General features: G+C 42.8%; 2 protein-coding genes across 3 annotated transcripts in view; one reads left to right on the plus strand and one right to left on the minus strand.

Annotated features, from left to right (window-relative positions):
* ADAM9 (ADAM metallopeptidase domain 9) overlaps positions 1–12,267 on the minus strand; it is a 77,215-nt gene extending 64,948 nt beyond the window's left edge. For both annotated transcript variants that reach the window (XR_007133989.1, XM_047772416.1), the window contains exons 1-2: positions 11,951–12,267; positions 1,522–1,619 (exon numbers count right to left, since the gene is read on the minus strand). Coding sequence is in view for 1 of the 2 variants with exons in the window: in XM_047772416.1 (XP_047628372.1) it covers positions 1,522–1,619; positions 11,951–12,047 (195 nt within the window). In the remaining variant the exon portion in view is untranslated. The remainder of the gene's footprint in view (positions 1–1,521; positions 1,620–11,950) is intronic.
* Positions 12,268–12,493: 226 nt separating this feature from the next.
* Positions 12,494–20,432, plus strand: TM2D2 (TM2 domain containing 2). The gene is made up of 4 exons (XM_047772423.1): positions 12,494–12,837; positions 13,591–13,678; positions 17,743–17,858; positions 19,702–20,432. Exons 1-4 carry the CDS (start codon positions 12,611–12,613, stop codon positions 19,913–19,915), a joined length of 645 nt encoding a protein of 214 aa, XP_047628379.1. The 5' UTR covers positions 12,494–12,610; the 3' UTR covers positions 19,916–20,432.
* The last annotated feature ends 1,382 nt before the right edge of the window (positions 20,433–21,814 follow it).

Below are 21,814 nucleotides of genomic sequence, written 5' to 3' on the forward strand. Positions count from 1 at the left end.
ATTTGTCTCCTCTCCCCTGCCATGAGGAAGGAAGCTCCTCAGGAGCACGGATTTCATCTGTTTTGCTGGCTGCCATTTCACCAGAGCTCAAACAGTGCTTCCACCTCTTCCCCAAATATTCACCCCGGAGCATGCACAACATCTATCACAATCCCAAGCACTTGAGTGTGCAGTACTGATAAAAATCATCAGAAACAGAATAAACTGGAAAACATGGCCCCTGTGCTACAAAGTGAAGAAACCCAGGAAAAATAGCAAAGAAAACGCCAATTAATTCTCTTCTAAAGGCAAAACGAAAATCAAAGAGTGGAATATTCTGTTCAAAAAAAAAAAAAAAACACAAGGAAAAATTGTAAATTGTTCCACTGGAAGGAGATCTGAGAGTCATCTGTTACTTACTTACAGAGAAGAAGACAAGTGATCTACCTAATTTGCTTAGTACCCAGAGGGAGGGCTAAAACTAAAGGCCCCTGAAGCCAACTCCAGTGTTCTCTTCTTCATGAAGCTTCATCCCTAAACAATGTGCAAGCTGCCTTATAGTTAGAAATAGCTCAGCAATTCAGAGATAATAAACTAAATTCCACCCTTTATGACCTGTTACTGTTAAATTACAAAAAAGCTGGAATTCCCATTTTGGCTCAGCAGAAACAAATCTGATTGGTATCCATGAGGACGCAGATTCGATCCCTGGCATCGTTCAGTGGGTTCAGGATCCAGCATTGCCATGAGCTGTGGTGTAGGCTGCAGATGTAGCTCTGATCTGGCATTGCTGTGGCTGTGGTGTAGCACAGTAGCTGCAGCTCGGATTCAGCCCCTAGCCTGGGAACCTCCATATGCTGTAGGCGTAGCCCTAAACACACACACACACACACACACACACACACACACACACAACCCAGCATACAATAAAGCTAAATTATATTTCTATAAAGTTGGAGAGTTTGCAAAATCAGTTGCAACCCAACTATATTCTTTCTGAATATTACAGTAAAAAAAAAAATTAGTATAAAAATAATTTTTGTGTACTGGTTATCCTGTCAGCCTAGTCTGTTTCTTTTGATATGGAGATAAAACTCACTTTTGAGCAAACAATCCCACATATGAAAAATATGCATATAACACACTACTGTTCCCCAGTGTTGGTGAAGATATTAGCATGAAGTACTCTACCTATCACACACTGAGAGCAAGGTGAATTCTTGTTCTTATAACTAGACCACTGCAACCATCACCAGTGAGTTAGGGGTCAGGAATCCATGTAATCAGAATCCTACCCCAGTCACAGAATTTTACTCAGTTGACTATTTCATTCTGTTATGTTTCAAATTGATTATTTTGTCTTAGAAAAAAAAGAAAAGCCACTAAGGATCAATGTCATTTTCACTAGAATAATGTCCAATGGACACCAGTGCCAAAATCACTGGCCCACATTATACACTAAACCAATCACTGCTGAACATAACACTCTTATCTTAAAAAGTGAAACTGAAATACATACATATTTCTCAAGAGATAACTTACCTGCTCTGAAGAGGGCCTAGGGGCTTCTCTTCGTTCTCTAGTTAATCTCCAAGGAGTTATAATTTCATAAGAAGAGAGATGGGAGGTCTGTTGAAAGCCTACAGAAAAGGGAATAACATATTACATATCAACTGAACCTGAAAAACTACATTGTCCCAAAAGACAATGGAAATCAAAAGCTGAATGTTCAAGTCATAGAAAAATCATCTGAGATTCCTATACTAAAATATACAGTTATGGGAGTTCCTGCTGTGGCGCAGTGGGTTAAAAATCCAACTGCAGTGGCTTGGGTTGCTGCAGAGGCGTGGGCTCCATCCCCAGCCTGGTGCAGTGGCTTAAAGATCTGGTGCTGCAGCTGTGGCTCAGATTCAATCCCTGGCCTGGGACCTTCCATATACCACAGTGTAGCCATAAAAAATAATAGTAATAGTAATAAAATAATAAAATACATATAGTTTTATATAAAGTTTTACAGGAAAATAACAATAAACTAGATAAGTATGAGGGGGAAGAAATGCATTTTCTTAAAAAAAGATGTCAGCCTTTATCCAAACAGTACATACACAGCAATCATTTTCAGACAATGTTTAGCTATAAACCCTACCCTGCTCTCTTAAAAGAAATCTTTTTTTTTTTTTTTTTGGTCACGCTCACATAATGTGGAAGTTCCCAGACCACAGCAGTGACAATGTCAGATCCTTAACCTACCGCACCACAAGGGAACTCCAAGAAATCTTAAGGTATAAACACAAGGGGAAAAAAAAAAAACTGTCTTGGTGTAAAAATGCAGAGAAGGTATCTAGAGTCTCATACTGCTCCCTCCTCTCTCACTTTCCACCCTCCCCCACATGAATAACATCCTGAGATGGTACTGGGATACTGAGGAAACAGTTAAGGACAAAAAAAGGAAAGCTACTTTTAATGCCTGATAGATTATCTCAATAAATAATACTTAACAAGGCAGCAATTATCTAGAATGAAATTACTGCCATTAATCTGTCCTAAAAACAAAAACTTCTATAGATAAAACTTATTACCAGTGAAGAACTCAGAACCATCATGCAAGTCTTCCTCCCAATTCCAGTCCCGCAAAGCTCACCATGGGAGGGTCACATCTAAGTGGAGCCTAAGTTCTAAAGTCATCACTTGACGGGAGGAGGGATAAGCTAAGAGTTTAGGATTCACAGATACACACCATTATACATAAAATAGATTAGCAACAAGAATTTACTATATAGCACAGAGAACTATAGTCAGTATCTTGTTATAACCTATAATGGAAAAAAAATCTGAAAAAAAAATATAAAACTGAATCACTTTGCCATACACTTGAAACTAACACAATATTATAAATCAACTATACTTCAATTAAAAAAAAAAGTAAGCTCCATCCACCTAAAAAAAAATTAAAATGTAGGAGTTCCCTGGTGGCTCAGCAGGTTAAGGATCTGGCATTGTCACTGCATCAGCTAGGGTCACTGCTGTGGCACCTCAGGTTTGATTCCTGCCCAAGAACTTCCATGTGCCACAGCACAGCCAAAAAGAAAAAAAAAATTGTGAAAATGAAAAGAAGTGAATAAATAAAAAATGAGCAGAAAGCCATGGTGGTTCACTGTCACTGAAGTAGTCAAGTAGGATTTATGTATAAATACAAATTTTGTTATTTTTCGTAGTTTTAAAGGCATTAAATAATCATATGTGATTTTTAAAATAAGATCATGAGAAAATAAAGTCACCACTTGAGCAAAATTTGGGTATAATCAAAATGGCCCATGCAAATCCCTTAGGAAGTCACATGCTGTTGTCTCTCAATGTGTCCAACACAATCTCTTCTTCCAGCATCACTGCCAATGGCATGTCAGTTTATTCAGTGACCATGACGAAGCAGATGGTCACCAGCTAAGGACCATGAATGAAAAATCTATATCTCTATGTATTTCCACATACCAAAACCACATTCAGTATAAGGAGCCTTGAGAATGGCTTACACATATAGAAACCTTGGGAGAAGAACAGACTCACAGCTTCCATACAGTGGGTATCAATTTAGGAAATAAGTTCATCAAGTGTAATTTCTTGAGCAAATAAATGCCAAGAAAAGGAGGAAGAGGGGACCATTACAAATGAAAAGAACCAAATAACCAAACGCAGTATCTGTTTGGATTCTAATTCAAATAAATCAGTAATAAAAAAACAAATCCTTAGATAATCAGGGAAATTTTAACAGAGTGTAGATATGTGGTGATCTTGAGGAGTTAATGATAACTTTTTTAGTGTAATAAACATATTGTGGGAGTTCCCGCTGTGGCACAGTGGTTAACGAATTCGACTAGGAACTATGAGGTTGCGGGTTCAATCCCTGGCCTTGCTCAGTGAATTAAGGATCCGGTGTTGCTGTTAGCTCTGATGTAGGTTGCAGACACGGCACGGATCCCGAGTTGCTGTGGCTCTGGCATAGGCTGGTGGCTACAGATCCAATTCGACACCTAGCCTGGGAACCTCCATGTGCTGCGGGAACGGCCCTAGAAAAGGCAAAAAGACAAAAAAATAAATAAATAAGTGTAATAAACATATTGTGGGTAACGTTTTCTTTAAAAGTCTTTATAACAGAGATTCATTCTGAATACTCAAGGACGAAATGATATGACATCTAGAAATTGCATCAAAATAACCCATTGAGCACTGTAGAGAAAGTGATACACATGAGATTATATTAAAACTGGGCAATGGGTACAGAGGAATTCATCACTCTTCCTTCTACTAGTTTGTGTGTATGTTTAAAATTGTGGATAATAAAATAATTATTTTTTAAGTAGTTACCTAGAGGGAGTGGGATGAAGGGAGAGACTTTTCACTTTATAAACTCTGTATTACGTATAGTGTCTATGAAACATTATTATTACAACATGAATCACACGGACGAGACTATAAGATGTGTTATAACAAATACGTAAGTATCATAAGTAAATGTACCAGATGTGGGACCTTAAAGCCCCTTCAAAGAGATAGAACTCAAAGCCTTTAGCCAAGAATGACCAGGAGTTCCCGTCGTGGCGAAGTGGTTAACGAATCCAACTAGGAACCATGAGGTTGCGGGTTCGGTCCCTGCCCTTGCTCAGTGGGTTAACGATCCAGCGTTGCCGTGAGCTGCGGTGTAGGTCGCAGACCCGGCTCGGATCCCACGTTGCTGTGGCTCTGGTGTAGGCCGGTGGCTGCAGCTCCGATTTGACTCCTAGCCTGGGAACCTCCATATGCCGCGGGAGCGGCCCAAGAAATAGCAAAAAGACAAAAAAAAAAAAAGAATGACCAGATCCGCATCATGGCCCCACCTGTCTTACTGTAATGCCCCCTCCCAACCTTGAGCAACCTGGCCTACTCCTTCCTGCCCCTGCTAGGAAAGGTATGTGGCCCACTCCTCACCCTGCCCCTATAGGGGCCTTATACACACCCAACCAACCAACAACTGTATCGTTAAGACCCAACCAATCGGCAGGTCAGCAGGTGTATCATAAGACTCCTCCTCTCCCTGGCTTATAAAAACAGACATGAGCACTCACTCTCAGCAGCTCTCCCTGATCATCAGGAAGTCATCCTGCTATACTAGCAGTCTCTCTCATCTCAATAAATTTATCTTACTTTTCACCCCCTATGAGTCTGGAAATTCTTTTTCTAATCCACATGTGCAGACCACAGTGACAACAAAAAAATCAGTTACCATGATGGAATAGAACCAGAGGACAATGAGATAAGAACTTGTACTTTATTTCCTGCACTCATGTATGTCTGTATTGTTTGAATTTGTTGTTACAATATGGAGTTCTTTTTTTTTTTGGCCATATCTGGAAGTTCCTGGGCCAGGGATCCAACCCAAGCCATTGCAGTGACAATGCCAGATTCTTTACCTGCTGCGCCACAGGAGAACATCAGTGAGTATGTATTTTGAAACCACTATATTACCGTGTAAAAGAGGAAAAGAAGAATGTTTCTTTGATAAAAAGCACAACTATTTAAAGTACTATCTATTGGAGTTCCCGTTGGGGCTCAGTAAAAACAAATCTGACTAGTACCCATGAGGATGAGGGTTCAATCCCTGGCCTCACTCAGTGGGTCAGGGATCCAGTGTTGCTGTGAGCTGTGGTGTAGACCAGTAGCTGTAGCTCCGATTCGACCCCTAGACTGGCAACTTCCATATGTTGCCTGTGTGGCCCTAAAAAACAGATGCAGGCTTCAAATCGCTAAGTAGAAATATCCTCAACCCTAAATTAATTGAGGTACAGGACTATTTCACCACCCAGAATAAACTTTTCAATGTCTTTCAGTTTTCTCAAATTCCCAAAGACACAAATATTTCTCTCTAAATCATGGTAATTTGTTCAACTACTAGGACAGTCATTCTAGAAATAATAGCAGAAAGAGGTGGCAGAAACAAAGAATTTCAGTGGGTAAGAGATAAGAAGCACTGTGTGGCAAAAAGTATATCATCCTGTGCCTTTACATGCAACTTCCTGTGACTCCATAATTACGTCAAAATAAAAGCTTTAAGTAAATCAATTACAAGCAGGGATAAAAATGCTAATAGGCTCTGGCAACTGTTACATTAGAAGCTAAACAATATATAACTAAATTGAAATCTTTTCATCACAATTTGATAGCAAACATCACAGAGGAAAAGAAACGCCTGGAGCTCCCTTGTGGCTCATCTGGTTAAGAATCTGGTATTGTCACTGCTGTGGCTTGGGTTCAATCCCTGGCCTGGCCTGGGAACTTCCAATGTCATGGGTGTGGCCAAAAAGAAAAGAAGAGGAAAAAGAGGGTTGAAACATGAAAATTAAAGTGTCTTAAATTTAGTAAAAGGAAGTAAAAGGGTTAGGTAGTTGCACTTCTTTCTTCCCCTAACTCCTTAGATATTTTTATGTAATAGGTTTTGGAGGAAGTCCTAAGTGCATGTATTGTAATAGTATGTGTAAAACCATAAAGTCCCCCCAAAAATGAGTTCCCTTACTGAGTTTATGATTAATCTCTCTATCCAAAATTTTATTCCCTTTCTTGTCCCCACTGACTTCAATCCTGTGCTAACTGAACACTAACCAACCAGATAACACTGCTATGGTCGATAACATCTTTGATATACTAAAACTGCTGTTGTAGATCCTATCATTAATGTACAAAATCAAGTTGTTCTCCAGGGCAAGATGAGCTCACAGGTCCCCCAGCCATGGACCACCTGGCAGAGAATCGTAAACCAAGAGACATTGTGACTTCCAAATACACAACTAAGAAATGTCACAAAATGATGCTAAATCCCAGCATCTTTGTTCTTCCCCTTTAAAAGGAAACAAACAAACAAACCCTAACTCAAAGAACAAGCTGGAGTGGAAGGGAGTCTTGTCTCCTACTTTCTTGCTTGGCGCCTGCAGTTAAACCCTGACTTTGCTTCAAACACCCGCTGTCAGAGTTGGCTTTCTGCACTGCTGGCAGAGGAGTCCTTCCAGGGTTACAACTGCAGCAGACGGAAATAAGTCAAAAGAATTCTACCTAATTGCAAAACAAACAAATGTGAACCTTCCGCCAAGGGCTTTTCTCCTTTCCTTCCTGCCTATTATGTAAACAAAGAGCCACCCTTAAGGACTTTCACTACAGAAAAAAAACCTGGGTTCCAGGTACAGGATAAATAAGATAATCTTGTCATCTGAATCTCTTGAAGAGAAATTGTAATTAGATCTGTAAATCACTGTTGTGTTGAGGCATATTCTTCCATTCCATTCCCAAGGTCAATCCCAAATAAGCATATATATATTACCTTCAAACATAACTATAATTTTCACTGCTATATCCTACATTCTTAGATTTTTTTCTGTTATAATTTTTTTTTACATTTACCCATATTTATGTTTAAAAAGAAACAGAGCTTTTGCTACTGTTTGTAAGCTGGCCTGTGGGAAAAACTGTCACCATTTATAAGATGTAATGCCCTAGAGAATTTACATTCCTCTACCAAGGAATTTAAGTTTCTTGAAACAAAGGACAGTATCTTATTCGTGTTTCCTACACTAGTACAGAAGACATTCAATAAATGCCTATTGAGTAAACAGCCTGGTCTGATTGTTACAGCTATACATACGTAGATTTCATTAACTGCAATTATTACAACCTGAAAGAAGCTTTATTTTTTTATGATTAGCATCTTTCATATAAATCTTCCCAAAAAATCCACATGGCCCACACATTTGTCATGTTACTGGCAATGCCACATCTCACTGTATGGTTATGCCATAGACTGCTCATCCTTCCCTCTTAAGCAGCTGGGATTCGAGCTTCTATTCATAGTAAGATTCCAATGTGCCAATGAATGTGGATCAGGCTTTCCAGGGCTCTACTTGCATGAGAGTTCTAACCATAAAAAAATCTCATTAAAAGGAAAATGTGTCAAAGAGAAAGAAGTGTTTCCCATGTATGGGGATGGGCTTTGTCCTGAAGTACAACAGATAGTTGGTGGTAGTACCGTTTTTACTTATCACAAGCTAAAATCCTCTAATTCTTATGGTAAAATGAATATAAATGCAAAAACAACAGCATATTTAAAAATTGATCATATTAAATGGAATTCTCAGGTTTCCTAACTCAGAATGAAAGAATTTTTATGGACACACCCATGGCATATGGAGGTTCCCAGGCTAGGGGTCAGATTGGAGCTGTAGCTGCTGGCCTATACCACAGCCACAGCAATGTGGGATCCGAGCCGCATCTGCGAACTATACCACAGCTCACAGCAACACCAGATCCTTAACCCACTGAGCAAGGCCAAGGATCGAACCTGCATCCTCATGGATGCTAGTCAGATTCGTTAACCACTGAGCCACGATAGGAACTCCTCTTTTTTTTTTTTTTAATCAGCTGCACTGGAAGCATGTGGAAGTTCTCTGGACGGGGATCAAATCCGTGAGCCAAAGCTTCGACCTATACCACAGCTGCAGCAACTCTGGATCCTCAACTCACTAGGCCACAGCAGGAACTCCCCCTAACTCATTCTTAAAAGTTGTGATTCAAGCAGTGCCCCACGCATGATCACTTGGGGAAAATAATTTGACTGAAATAACAAAACGAAAAATAAACTACAATAACATCTTTTTATTTTTCTGGCTGCACTCACAGCGTGTGTAAGTTCCTGGGCCAGGGATCGAAGCCCTGCCACAGCAGTGACAATGCTAGATCCTTAACCTGCTGCACCACAAGAGAATTCCTACAATAATATCTTAATACATGAACAAGATTATAAATTCAAAGTGCAAGTCAACTCTAATTAGGTCCATGTTGGCCCCATGCAAAGGTAGGGTAGTTACTCCAACACAAAGAAGACCAGATTTATTTATGAGGCAGTTTGGGAGTGCTGACACAAAGGATGGCATAAGTCCAGGACTCCGTTATATACTAGACATCAAGGAAAAAAAAGCAATGGAGTTCCCTTTGTGGCTCAGTGGTTAATGAATCTGACTAGAATCCACAAGCTTGTGGGTTTGATGCCTGACTTTGCTCAGTTGGATCTGGCATTGCCGTGAGCTGTGGTGTAGGTCACAGGATGTGACTCGGATCTGGCATTGCTGTGACTGTGGCATAGGCTGGCAGCTGTGGCCCTGATTGGACCCCTAGCCTGGGAACTTCCATATGCCGCCAGTGCGGCCCTAAAAAGCGGGGGAAAAAAAAAGAAAGAAAGAAAAGAAAAAAAAGAAATATCATGACGCTTTCTACGTCATATATTTGAGCCTGTGACTATTCCAAGAAAAAGCTTCCACTGCCAGTTACTTAGAGCTTGCATCTTTGGGGGAGGGGAGAATTTTATCATAAGCCGGATTTTAAATTAAAAAGAAATATATATATACTTATAATCAACTTAAAATTTACAGTACCTTTTGAAAACTGTCTTGGAACTTAGCAACTTATGTTTTGCACATATTTTAATTATAAATGTTTTGATTTTTTTACATAAAAATGGGAAACCAAATTATCTCTAAATTTAAAAGACTACATTCTCCTATTCAGCACAAACAGAAACATACCAAAGTCAAATAATTCATAGGCACCTAAGAAACAAAATTAGTATGGACTTAAGTTCTTACCATGTAGTTCATTTTACAGTGATTCATCATCACTAAGCTTTAAAACTCATTTCCTCTAGAATTCTAGTCTTAAAAAAAAAAAATTCTAGGTCTGCACATCATAATTACTACCGTAAAAGAGAAAACCAGATGAGGTTTCACATCTGCCTGATTTCTTTTGTGATTGCTCACAACAATACAAAGTTAATACTGTTAGTCCCAGTTGAAAAAAAAAAAAAGTTTACTATAAACTTGGAATTTATACTGCATTTCCTCATTGACACAATGCTAGAAATGGTCATAAAAATAATACCAAAACCTACTTAACTCCTAGCCATGTGTGGGTGGTACTTACTGGGTACTCAGATTCCTCTTTCATTAGCGAAAAGGTTTCAGTGCTTGTTTTAAACATCCTGTGTTGCAAAAATTCAGTCAGCTGATTTCAGAAGAACATTCCCGTAGGGAAACATGCCGTTGACTCACAGCACACAAAAGCCTCTTAACTGGTCTCTCCCAGCCTGCAGTCTTTCCCTCCTCTATTCTGTCCTCCACCGTCTAGCCATCTAGTTATGTCACACCCCTCCTTAAAACCTTCCTCCCCAAAGAACTTCCTACAAGGTCAAGTCCAAACCCCACAGCACATCACAGAAGACTCTTCCCCACCGGCATCCAACTCCCTTAGTTTTTTCCATGCCTCCCTGTCTTCATGGAGACTGCCTGGTACCATTCTCATCATTCCACAAGCCATGTTCTTTCACCTCCCCACACTCTTGCAAAACCCTCTCCTGCTTAGAACGCATTTCTATTCCTTTCCTTGAACATTCACCTACATAGACCAGTTCAAATAACATTCTCGAGAAAAACCTTCCTCTAGATCCCTCAGATGGACTCAGCACATTTGGTCACCCTCTGCCCCTCCACAAGCTTGGAGCTTCTAGAGGTTGGATGAACGCTGACTAAAATCTGAAAGCACACACATGCTTCAATGAGAGGCTGGCCATAAACTCTTAAAGCCACAGTTTAAAAACATAAGGATATTCCATCCATCTAAACGCAGGTATATAATAATCAATATATAAGCATTAAAAATTAGTGTTATTTATAGTATTTGCAAACAGCATCATGGATTACTAAAATTCTGGATGTACAACCTACTTCCCCTTAAATACGGGTACATGCTAACCATGAATAATACCACAGAAAAAACAGTCTAAACCAGAAAAGTTTTCATAGCTTTCCATTCAATAATGTCTTAGTTTTAAGAGCTTTGAAATTCCCACAATGGGGCAAATTTACTTAATTGAAAGAGAATAAACCAAAGATAAGAAATGTAATTCGTTTCCTTAAGGTCAGCAGTGCACTGAAACCTTCCATCATCACCTCTGAACAACTCTCAAGATAATGACTTAATAGATACCCTCGTTATCCATCCTACTCTATGACTGATAAAACAACAAAACCCCACACACAACCATGCAAACAATAATTTAATACGAGTCAAAATAAAGAAAGCAGGTGTTTCCAGAAAAAAGCAAGAGCGTCGGCAATTTTTTTTTCACTATGGGTATCTCCAATACAAATACCTTATATATTCAAGGGAAGTTTCACAAATCAAAAGAGATTTCACATAAATGATTTAAATCGTACTGTAATCCTGTGAGTTAAGGAGAGCAGGGATTATCTATCCGGATTTGAGACTTTACCAACCCAGTAAAAACGAAGATAAAAGACTGGCTGCAGAAATGTAGCGCTTTGTTTCCTAAAAAGAAGTATTCTTACTACAATAACAAACTGGTCAAAGAAAAAATAAGCAACCCCCCCCCTTAATTAATGCTGAATTTAGCTTCGTACCTATTGGTCCGCTAATAAAATGAACATCAACATTTCAAATCATGACCTGGAGCAAAAAGTTCCATCTCTCGGTCTCTCCCAGCGACATTTACTCTACAAGCAAGATCAAGCTCCATTTCTCAAATCCTCCGCGGGCACTCAGCCTCCAAGGCTCCCATCCGAGTCCCCGAGGTCAGGTCCGGATCCAGAAGGGTGTGGGGGGGCCCAGTTATGCCCGAGATGGGGGTAGGGGTCACTGCAAAAGGCTCTGCCCAGGAGGAGATGAGGAACCGGACCGAGAACAGTGCCATGAAGGGGTCTGGGGCGCCAGACCACGAGCCTCGGGTCCGAGCGCTGTACACACAGCTGAGCGGCTCCGCCTCCCGACTCGGGGTCCAGTCCCCAGGACAGGCCCCTCTAGTCCCAGGCAGGCACCACGGGGTAACTCCGAGCATCCCAGCCCTAGGAAACCGAAATCCAAAAGGTCCCTGGGGGCGGACACCCACCTGACCGAGCCGCACCGAGGGCTGGGCTCACCAAGCCCAAGAACAGCAGCCACTGGAAGCCGAGGGACCCAGAAAGCGAACCCGCGCCCAATCCCATCTTGGCCAAGTCCGCAGCGTCCCCTCAACACTCGGTCGCGCCAGCCTCCGCCCGCTTCACCATTTCCCAGCCCTGCGGGGGCCCCAGCGGTGGCAGCGCCGCGCGCGCTCGGCACTGACGCAACTCGGCTCCGGTCCGAGCTCGCGCCCGTCGCGGCGCAAGCTCCACTGACGTAGAAAGCGATCGGTTCCCTGCGGGAGAATGGGGTTTCTATCTGGCCCCTAAGACCCGCACTAGTCTGCCCCGCCCACCACTTTCCGCCCACCTCCCGCTGGCCCGCCTACTCCGGGCGTCGAAGAAACCCATTGGAGGAAGCAAAAGAAGGTGGCCGGTGAAACCCAGAACCGGAATTGGGAGGCCGAGAAGCGGCTCAGCCCCGCCCCCTGCGCAGCCTTCTATGATTGGTTGGCGGGGTTGGGCGGAGCGTCAAGATACGTTCCCATTGGCTGTATGGAGGTGAGGAACAGAGCTGCGCGGAGAGGCCTGACCAGGCAGGGTTCAGGTCGGCGGTGCTGGCCTGGGGTTTCGGTAGATACCGGGTCTCAGCTACTGGGCCCGGGAAGATGGTTCTAGGTGGTTGCCCGGTGAGTTACTTACTCCTGTGCGGCCAGGCGGCATTGCTGCTGGGGAATCTGCTTCTGCTGCATTGTGTCTCTCGGAGCCACTCGCACAACACCACGGCGGAGCCCGAGTTCACAACGGCAGGCGTCGCCCAGCTGGAGGGCTCCACCGGCGCCTTGAGCTGGGAATATGGCGACCCCCAATCTCCAGTCATCCTTTGCTCTTACCTGTAAGCAGTCGTCGAGGCGGGTGGAGATGGAGATGGGGCCTGGGATACGTGGGTGTTGTGCGGGGGGGGGGGGCTGCCTTTTTTCCCCAGACCCTCCCCACCTGAAGGTAAATATCATGACAGGCTTCTCTTACTCCTCTCATCCACGCAGGGAAAACCCTGTGTGTAGGTGACAGATCCTCTGGGATCCCCAAAGAGAACTAGGGAGGAGTGACATCATATAGCCGCCGCAACAAGGGTACGAGGCGGTGGCTTCTCTATCCTGCTCTCCTTACCCGAGGAGACTCCATCACAAGACACAAAGTAAATGACTTGTCCCTACAAGGCACTTTCTTTAAAAAAAAAAAAAAAAATCAATATTCTTACTATTGCAGAAACAAGTCAAAAAGTTTAAAATATCTTTTGAGTCAAATAAGCAAAGGCGTTTGGGAAAGGCAGAGAGATCAGGGAATCCTTTGGCTTCAATTTTTCTCCCCATAGCCTCATAGAAAGAGGAAGCCTTGGCAGAAGTAGAATCGGTGTAGAAATAGGACCGGAAACACCCCCCTGCTTCAGGCACAGGGTCCTTTGAATGGCTATTAGACCTGCTGTGCTTCGGCCAAATTGACACCATCTCTCATCTTGGGGAAGAGTCAGAATGAAATTAAACCGTAGAAACTTGAGGAAATGTCTCTCGCCTGTTTCGATACTATACCTGTAGCCAGCCATTGCAGAGACCTTAATGATGGTGATGCTCTTACTGGTGATTTACAGACCCGATGAATTTATAGAATGTGAAGACCCAGTGGATCATGTTGGAAATGCAACAGCATCCCAGGAACTTGGTTATGGTTGTCTCAAGGTAGGTTTTTTCGGGTTTTTTAATAAGCAAATCAGTGCAGGCTAAGTGCTAGTACTGAAAAGTAAGGGTTATGAAGTTACCCTTTTGTAAAATTCATTTTGTAAAAGACTGTTCCTGGAAATTTCCAGCATGGCCAGGGTCAGTTGCTGAATAAGACATTTTGTTTCCTCTGGAAGAAGCAGTCTCTGGACCCAAACTACCCAGGTACAAAGACGCACCTGTCTTTCGTTCCTTTGGCCATTGAGATCGACAGATTTGGAGCTAAAGTGTCACCCTTGACTGTCCTTCAAGGCATGTACTTTCCTGAAAAAACAAAAGAAAGGCTTATGCACTTTCCTTTTTTTTTGTCTTTTTTTTTGTCTTTTTGTTGTTGCTATTTCTTGGGCCGCTCCCGCGGCATATGGAGGTTCCCAGGCTAGGGGTTGAATGGGAGCTGTAGCCACCGGCCTACTCCAGAGCCACAGCAAGCGGGATCCGAGCCGCGTCTGCAACCTACACCACAGCTCACGGCAACGCCGGATCGTTAACCCACTGAGCAAGGGCAGGGACCGAACCCGCTACCTCATGGTTCCTAGTCGGATTCGTTAACCACTGTGCCACGACGGGAACTCCATGGCTTATGCACTTTCTAAAACTGATGATGGATGGATTGAGCAGTATCTTTGTTACACATGCATCTGGCACAAAGCTCCTCTTGCCAATAACCTTTCTTTTCACCAGACAAGCAGTTTTCACTGTATCCTTAGGAAATAGATAGAGTCTATCAGTATATGTCTTTGTAGAAGGTTATAGCATTCAAAGAGAAGGCTTTATAACAGTGGCCTCTTGAAATGGAAAGAATCCATTAATTTCCATTAAGAATATCACTAAAGCTGGGTGCACACTTCCTAGTCAGTCTTTCAAAAACTGGTGAAGTCCCTGTACTTCCTCCCCACTTTGGACTCACCATTATGCCATTATATTGTGCTGCATAATGCAAATCAAAATGTAGTCAGCTGTATAAGAGAATTATGGGGAAAGTTTCTTTTCTTTTTTTTTTTTTTTAATGCTTTTTTGGCCGTAACCATGGCATATGGAAGTTCCCAGGCTAGGGACAGAATCTGAGCTGCATATATGACCTACACCCACTTCGCTGCTCCAGGAGTCTAACCAGCCCCTCCACAGAGACAAGCCAGATCATTAGCCCACTGCACCACAGTGGGAACTCTGGGAAAATATTCTTTGTACTAAATCAGACTCGGGAATAAGCCTGAAAGTAATAAGGCCAAAAAGGCCACTCTTACTGCAGTCGTGTGAAGAAATATTTTCTTTTTTTTTTTTTTGTCTTTTTGCTATTTCTTGGGCCGCTCCCGCGGCATATGGAGGTTCCCAGGCTAGGGGTCCAGTCGGAGCCATAGTCTCCGGCCTACGCCAGAGCCACAGCAACGCAGAATCCGAGCCGCGTCTGCAACCTACACTGCAGCTCACGGCAACACCGGATCGTTAAGGCAACACCGGATCGTTAACCCACTGAGCAAGGGCAGGGACCGAAACCGCAACCTCATGGTTCCTAGTCGGATTCGTTAACCACTGTGCCACGACGGGAACCCCAAGAAATATTTTCAATACAATGAGATTTTGTTATCAACTGGCTTTGTTACCTGATGCTGCATGTGAGAATCATTAAAACAAGTATTATGTTAAAATGATTTTCTATATAGTAATTAATTCAGTTCTGTAAAATTTCTAGCTTTGAAACAGTCTTCTTTTTTCCATTTTTTAGTTTATTGAAGCATTATTGATTTACAATGTTGATAATTTCTGCTGTACAACAAAGTGATTCAGTTATACATATACACATAGCCATTCTTTTTCAAATTCTTTTGCCATATAAGTTATCACAGAACTGGGTAGAGTTCCCTGTGCTATATACTAGGTCCCTGTTGACCATCCATCCCATATACAGTAGCATAAATATGCCAAATACAAACCCCCAATATATCCCTGCCCCCATCTGTCCCCTTTGGTAACCATATGTTCTTGAGGTCTGTGAGTCTGTTTCTGTTTTGTAGATCAGTTCATTTGTACCATTTTTTTTTTTATATTCCACACATAAGTGATAGCATATGATGTTTGTCTTTCTCTGTCTGACTTACTTCACTTCGTATGATAATCTCTAGGTCCTTCCATCTTGCCGCAAATGACATTATCTCATTCTTTTTTATGCTGGATAATATCCTGCTGTGTATATGTACCACATCTTCTTAATTCACTCCTCTGTTAATGGACATTTATGTTGCTTCTGTGTCTTGGCCATTGTAAATAGTGTGGCAGTGAACATTGGAGTGCATGTTATTTTTTCAAATTACGCTTTTTTCTGGGTAGATGCCCAGGAGTGGGGTTGCTGGATCATATAGTAGCTCTATTAGTTTTTTTTGAGGAACCTCCATACTGTTTTACATAGTGGTTATACCAATATACATTCTCACCAACAGTGTAGGAGGGTTCCCTTTTCTACGGATAGTTACTGATAAAAGTTTGAATGAGCACTGTTCAGAGGTCACTTACTTTTGCCCATTTTAATTAAAGCCTGGGTTGATCTGTCCAGGTGCTCACACTGTCACTGTCCCCAGAAATCCTAGAGGACTGTCAGTATTCAGGCACCTGAATCCACCCCCGCACCAATCCCCGGGGTAGCGGGGAGGGGAAGGGGTATGAGGAGTAAGTATTCTCATTAACCACCCCCTTCCCTTTGAGGAATGCTCCTGCAAAAATAGTAGTGAAGCACTTAATAAGGTGCCAGTCTGAGTTTTCTGGTGGCTCAGATCCAGCGTTGTCACTACTGTGGCTCTGGTTACAGCTGTGGCATGGATTCAGTCCCTGGCCCAGGAACTTTTGCATGCCCCAGAGCCAAAAATAAATAAGGTGCCAGTGGAGAATGTACAGCTGTGGTTTCTCTGCTAGAATTCAGTTTACACAACAGGTCAGAGGTCCTGTTCTGAATTTTTTTGCTGGAATTTAAACTTAACACTAGAGATGTACTACAGATATCTTAAAGTCACACTTTTATGATTTAAGTAAAGTCTGGGTCAGTTGATACTCTGAGTTCTTTCCTAATTATGTTCATTTTTAACATATATAAAACAGACCTCAAATATATGTTGACTTTTTTTTTTGTCTTTTTTGCTATTTCTTTGGGCCGCTTCTGCGGCATATGGAGGTTCCCAGGCTAGGGGTCGAATCGGAGCTGCAGCCCCCGGCCTACGCCAGAGCCACAGCAACGCGGGATCCGAGCCGCGTCTGCAACCTACACCACAGCTCACGGCAACGCCGGATCGTTAACCCGCTGAGCAAGGGCAGGGATCGAACCCTCGACCTCATGGTTCCTAGTTGGATTCGTTAACCACTGCGCCACGATGGGAACTCCTATGTTGACTTTTTAAATACTCAGTAATGTGTTCTTTTTTCCTGTAAACATCGAACAATCAAAGCATTGTGTATCTATTCTGAATCACAGTTAATTGACTATAAACTTTTTTATTACTGTATTATTAAAGGAGGCAGTCATAAAGAAAGGGGAAAAAAAGAGGAGTTTATTGAAAACTATGTACATTTAGGATGGGCTGGGGGTTTTGTTTGTTTTCTTTTTGGTCTTTTTAGGGCCTCACCTATGGCACATGGAGGTTCCCAGGTTAGGGGTCGAATTGAAGCTATAGCTTCTGGCTACAACACAGCCACAGCAATGCCAGATCCAAGCCGTATCTGCAACCTATACCACAGCTCAGGGCAACACTGGATCCTTAACCCACTGAGTGAGGCCAGGGATCGAACCTGCGTCCTCATGGTTTAGAGGACACTAGTCAGATGCGGTTCCATTAAGTCACGACAGGAACTCCAGGTTGGGCTGATTTTAAATCACTGGAAATATGTCACTAAATTCCTTGCTCGTTAGCACAGCTTTACCCCACTTTTGTTAGAATAATTATCATCCCGAGTCAGCTTGTATTAATTCATACAAAGACATATCTCACATTACTTGCTCTGATGAGTTTGGTGGTATATTTTGTTTTGGTTGTTACCCACAGTTCGGTGGCCAGGCCTACAGTGATGTGGAGCACACTTCCGTTCAGTGCCGGGCCCTCGACGGAATCGAGTGCGCCAGTCCTAGGACCTTCCTACGAGAGAACAAGCCTTGTATAAAGTAAGTGTTACTCTGGGAGTTCTCTGCTGGCAGATTAAGTATCCAGGGTTATCACTGTTGCGGCTCCAGTCACTGCTCTGACTCGAGTGTGGCGCCAAAAAATAAATATATAAAGTAAGTGTTACTCTGAATGGAGCATTTGGTCCTTGGATGGAGTTAGGGGCCACAGGAGAGCTGTTTCCTTTGTCATCTCTTGATATGGCCTTTTTTTTCTTTTCTTTTTCTTTTTGCCACACCGATGGCATATGGAAGTTCCCAGGCCAGGGATCTGATCTGAGCTATAGGTGCAGCCTATGCCACAGCTACAGCAACACCAGATCCTCAACCCACTGAGCCGAGCCGGGGATCAAACCTATGCTGCCACGGAGACAGCACCAGATCCTTAACCCACTATGCCACAGCAGGAACTCCTGATGTGCCTTTTTCTTTTACATTAAGTGTGAAAGGGATAACATGATTACTACTGTGCATACTCCATGGACAAGGGCAATGTAGTTATAGCAGGGAGGAAACTGGGTGTGAGACCAGAGACTATAAATTTTGTTTTTTCTTTGCTTCTTTTTAAGGCTGCACCTGCAGCATATGGCTAGGGGTCCAAATGGAGCTGCAGCTGCTGGCCTACACCACAGCCACAGCAACACAGGATCCGAGCTGAGTCTGCCACCTATACCAGAGCTCAGGGCAACACCAGATCCTTAACCCACTGAGCGAAGCCAGGGATCGAACCCAAATCCCTGTGGATGCTATAGTCGGATTCATTACCGCTGAGCCACAATGGAAACTCTGAGACTGTAAATTCTAAACATCTCTTTCACCAACTGGCCAAGGATCTTTGGGTACCTAGTGTCTCTGTCCCCCTCCTCTGTAAAATGAAGGGGTTGGGCCAGATGATCTAGCTCCACAGTTCCTACTATAGGCCTGAATCCTGTGAAAATAGCCTTCAAATCTCAGGACTAAGGATTTTTTGGCAAAAAGAGTGGGCCTCTCTCCCTGCAAACCAGTGAATCCAAAAGTTAAAGAATCAGGGTCATTTCTGTAAACTCTACTTGAAGGCACAGAGTTTGCTTATATCATTTTGCTGGTGGGGAGTGTGTGTCTATGCTAAGTGATGATTTTGGAGCATCTGCAATTGAATGTCACCATAGTCTGGAAGACAGAAGTCCTTATGAAGAGTTTTTAGGGGCCACAGAAGAGCAGGAAAGGAGTATAGAGATCAGTATTCATTTAAAGAAAAATAACACTTTGCTAGAGAGTGACATTCAGAACTGCAGCCTCAGGAAAGGAGCCAGGGGTGGGTTGACAGGGTGCAGACTCCACTCCTGCCAAAATGTCTGTCATCCAATGGGCTTGATAGTTTCTTGTCCAGTCCAACCCTGTATTGGTTCTTATTAGGTCCTCCATACCTTAACAAATACTCTTTTTTTTCACGGCCGCACCTGCAGCATATGGAAGTTCCCAGGCCAGGGGTCAAATTGGAGCTGCAGTTACCAGCCTACACCGCAGCCACAGCCAAGACAACACTGGATCTGAGCCGCATCTGTGACCTACGCTGTAGCTTGCAGGAGCACAGGATCCTTAACCTACTGAGCAGAGCCAGAGATCCAAACTGTCTCCTCACAGGCCCTACATTGGGTCCTTAACCCGCCGAGCCAACAACGGGGACTCTGCAAGTGTTCTTTTGAGACTCTGGACAAACAAGAGATTTTCTTTTGGGCGGGGGGAGCAGAGTAAGAGTTCTCAGAGGGACTGCTTCACCATCTTTTCACTTACATGAAATTCACTAATTCTGAAGAGTTTCCATAGTCACGTGGTAAACATCTTCCCCTTAATTCCCTTTGTCTAGGTATACCGGGCACTACTTCATAACCACCTTACTCTACTCTTTCTTCCTGGGATGCTTTGGCGTGGACCGTTTCTGCCTGGGACACACCGGCACAGCAGTAGGGAAGCTCTTGACGCTTGGAGGACTGGGGATTTGGTGGTTTGTTGACCTTATTTTGCTTATTACTGGAGGGCTGATGCCAAGCGATGGCAGTAACTGGTGCACTGTATACTAGAAACAGCTGCTTTGATGGCCCAGAGGGCCAAGTCTTCTGAATTCATCTCTCCAGGCTCAAAAGCCTTCCTTCACATCAGACTTGGCCGTTACTTTCCCTCTTTGGAGGGAATGGGTTTGTTAAGACAGCTTCTTCAGACCATGGATATTGCACCCAAACTTACCTTGCAGACCAGAAATGACAAGCAAACAGTATAATGAGTATCAAGTATGTACCTTTCCACATGCGTGAAATATAAAGGCTAGTGATTGACTTCTCAGCTGCAGAGGGGCTTCCATACTCTATTTGTGTGCATTGCTACATCGTCAGTCCTTTGGACCAAGTGGACCCAACAGGATGAGCAAAGTGGATGTTTGTAGCCTCATGCCTTTTGTGACCCTGAGTCGTCATGCAGCAGAGATCTGAAGCGCAACCTGCGAAAATCTGCAGCAGAAGTAGAAGTGGCGATGGATTTTTAATACACACTGAAATTCTGACTTTCTGAATTTAAACTGCAGAATAAATGTTGCCAACCTGGCATGCTTGTTTGGATATTTTCAGTAGGTAGAGTGAAACTCAAAATGATACTGGTTTTGCTTAAAGTTAGGTGTTTGAAATGAACCTATTAAAAAAAAAAAAAAAACTATTGTTTTACCATTATGGTGATGCCTGAGAGGCAATGTGTACAGTATAATAATTTCTTCATCCCAACTATGTTTTGAAAGCCAACAGCATCAGACTTGTCTGGGTTAATGAGCTATCCTCTTGGCAGCATTTTCCTCTTGAAAAAGTAGGATTGACCAGTTTAGAGAGCCTATGTTAGTAGGCTGATTAAAAAAAAAGATTTCAGGGAGTTCCCTAGTGGCCATGCTGTTAAGGATCTGGCCTTGTCACTGCTGTGGCGCAGGTTTGATCCCTGGGCCAGAAACATCCACATGCCATGTGTGTAGCCAAGAAAAAAAGATTTCATACAATTAACTAAATCTGTTCTTCAGGGTTAGGTAAGATTAGATAAGGAGCCTCATGCCCTTGGAAAGAAAAACACTCTTAAAGGATAGTATTACTGAGTTCTGGGTAGAGTTAGGATGTCATATTGGGGAGCAAAGAGAAACTGAACACACTGTCAAAATAAGCATGATACCAAAACCCTCTCTCTGTGGGAACAGAAGTTAGTCCTAGGGAAAAAGCAGCCAAGATTTTACATTCCCAAATCACTAAGAATAAAAATGTGTTCTGGCTTAGTGGGTTATGAGTCTGACTGCAGCAGCTCAGGTGACCGAATAGGTCACAGCTGTGACTCAGATTCAGTCCCTGGCCCAGGAGTTTCCATAAGCCACAGGTGCAGCTATAAAATAAAATTTAAAAAAAAAGAAGGGGTCCCGTCATGGCTCAGCAGCAACGAACCCAATTAGTATCCATGAGGACGCAGGTTCGATCCTTGGCCTCACTCAGTGGACTAAGGATCCAGCGTTGCTGTGAGCTGTGGTGTAGGTTGAAGATGTGGTTTGGATCTGGCCTTGCTCTGGCTGTGGTGTAGGCTGGCGGCTGTAGCTCCAAATCAACCCCTAGCCTGCGACCTTCCATATGCCATGGGTGCGGCTCTAAAAAGAAAGAAAGAAAGAAAAGAAAGAAAATGTCTGCATTATAAGTGGTTTTAAAAACTTAGTTCACATCACTTGCAGTGTGAGTTGAAAAGAACTGTTAAATATAAAGGAAAAGGGGAATTTTGTGAGTAATCAAACTAGAAGCCTGCTATTTGGGCAACTTATAAATTCTAGAAACAATCAAGGTAGAACTGCTTAAAATTCAGTCTCATAATAGTTGATATAAAACCAAGAATCACAGTTAAAATAGCTCTGTCATTATGAAGTTTCCTTTAAAGTTTCAGCTTTATTGTCCTTGATTCATATGATCACTGTT

This window comes from Phacochoerus africanus, chromosome 3 (genome assembly GCF_016906955.1).
Source record: "Phacochoerus africanus isolate WHEZ1 chromosome 3, ROS_Pafr_v1, whole genome shotgun sequence".
Lineage (NCBI taxonomy): Eukaryota > Metazoa > Chordata > Mammalia > Artiodactyla > Suidae > Phacochoerus > Phacochoerus africanus.

Excerpts from the sequence above, each read along its gene's own strand:
- TM2D2 (XM_047772423.1), top strand. The coding sequence starts at position 12,611 with ATGGTTCTAGGTGGTTGCCCGGTGAGTTACTTACTCCTGTGCGGCCAG. Across the intron at positions 13,679-17,742 it reads TTGGTTATGGTTGTCTCAAG|TTCGGTGGCCAGGCCTACAG; the intron begins GTAGGTTTTTTC and ends TGTTACCCACAG. Across the intron at positions 17,859-19,701 it reads GAGAACAAGCCTTGTATAAA|GTATACCGGGCACTACTTCA; the intron begins GTAAGTGTTACT and ends CCCTTTGTCTAG.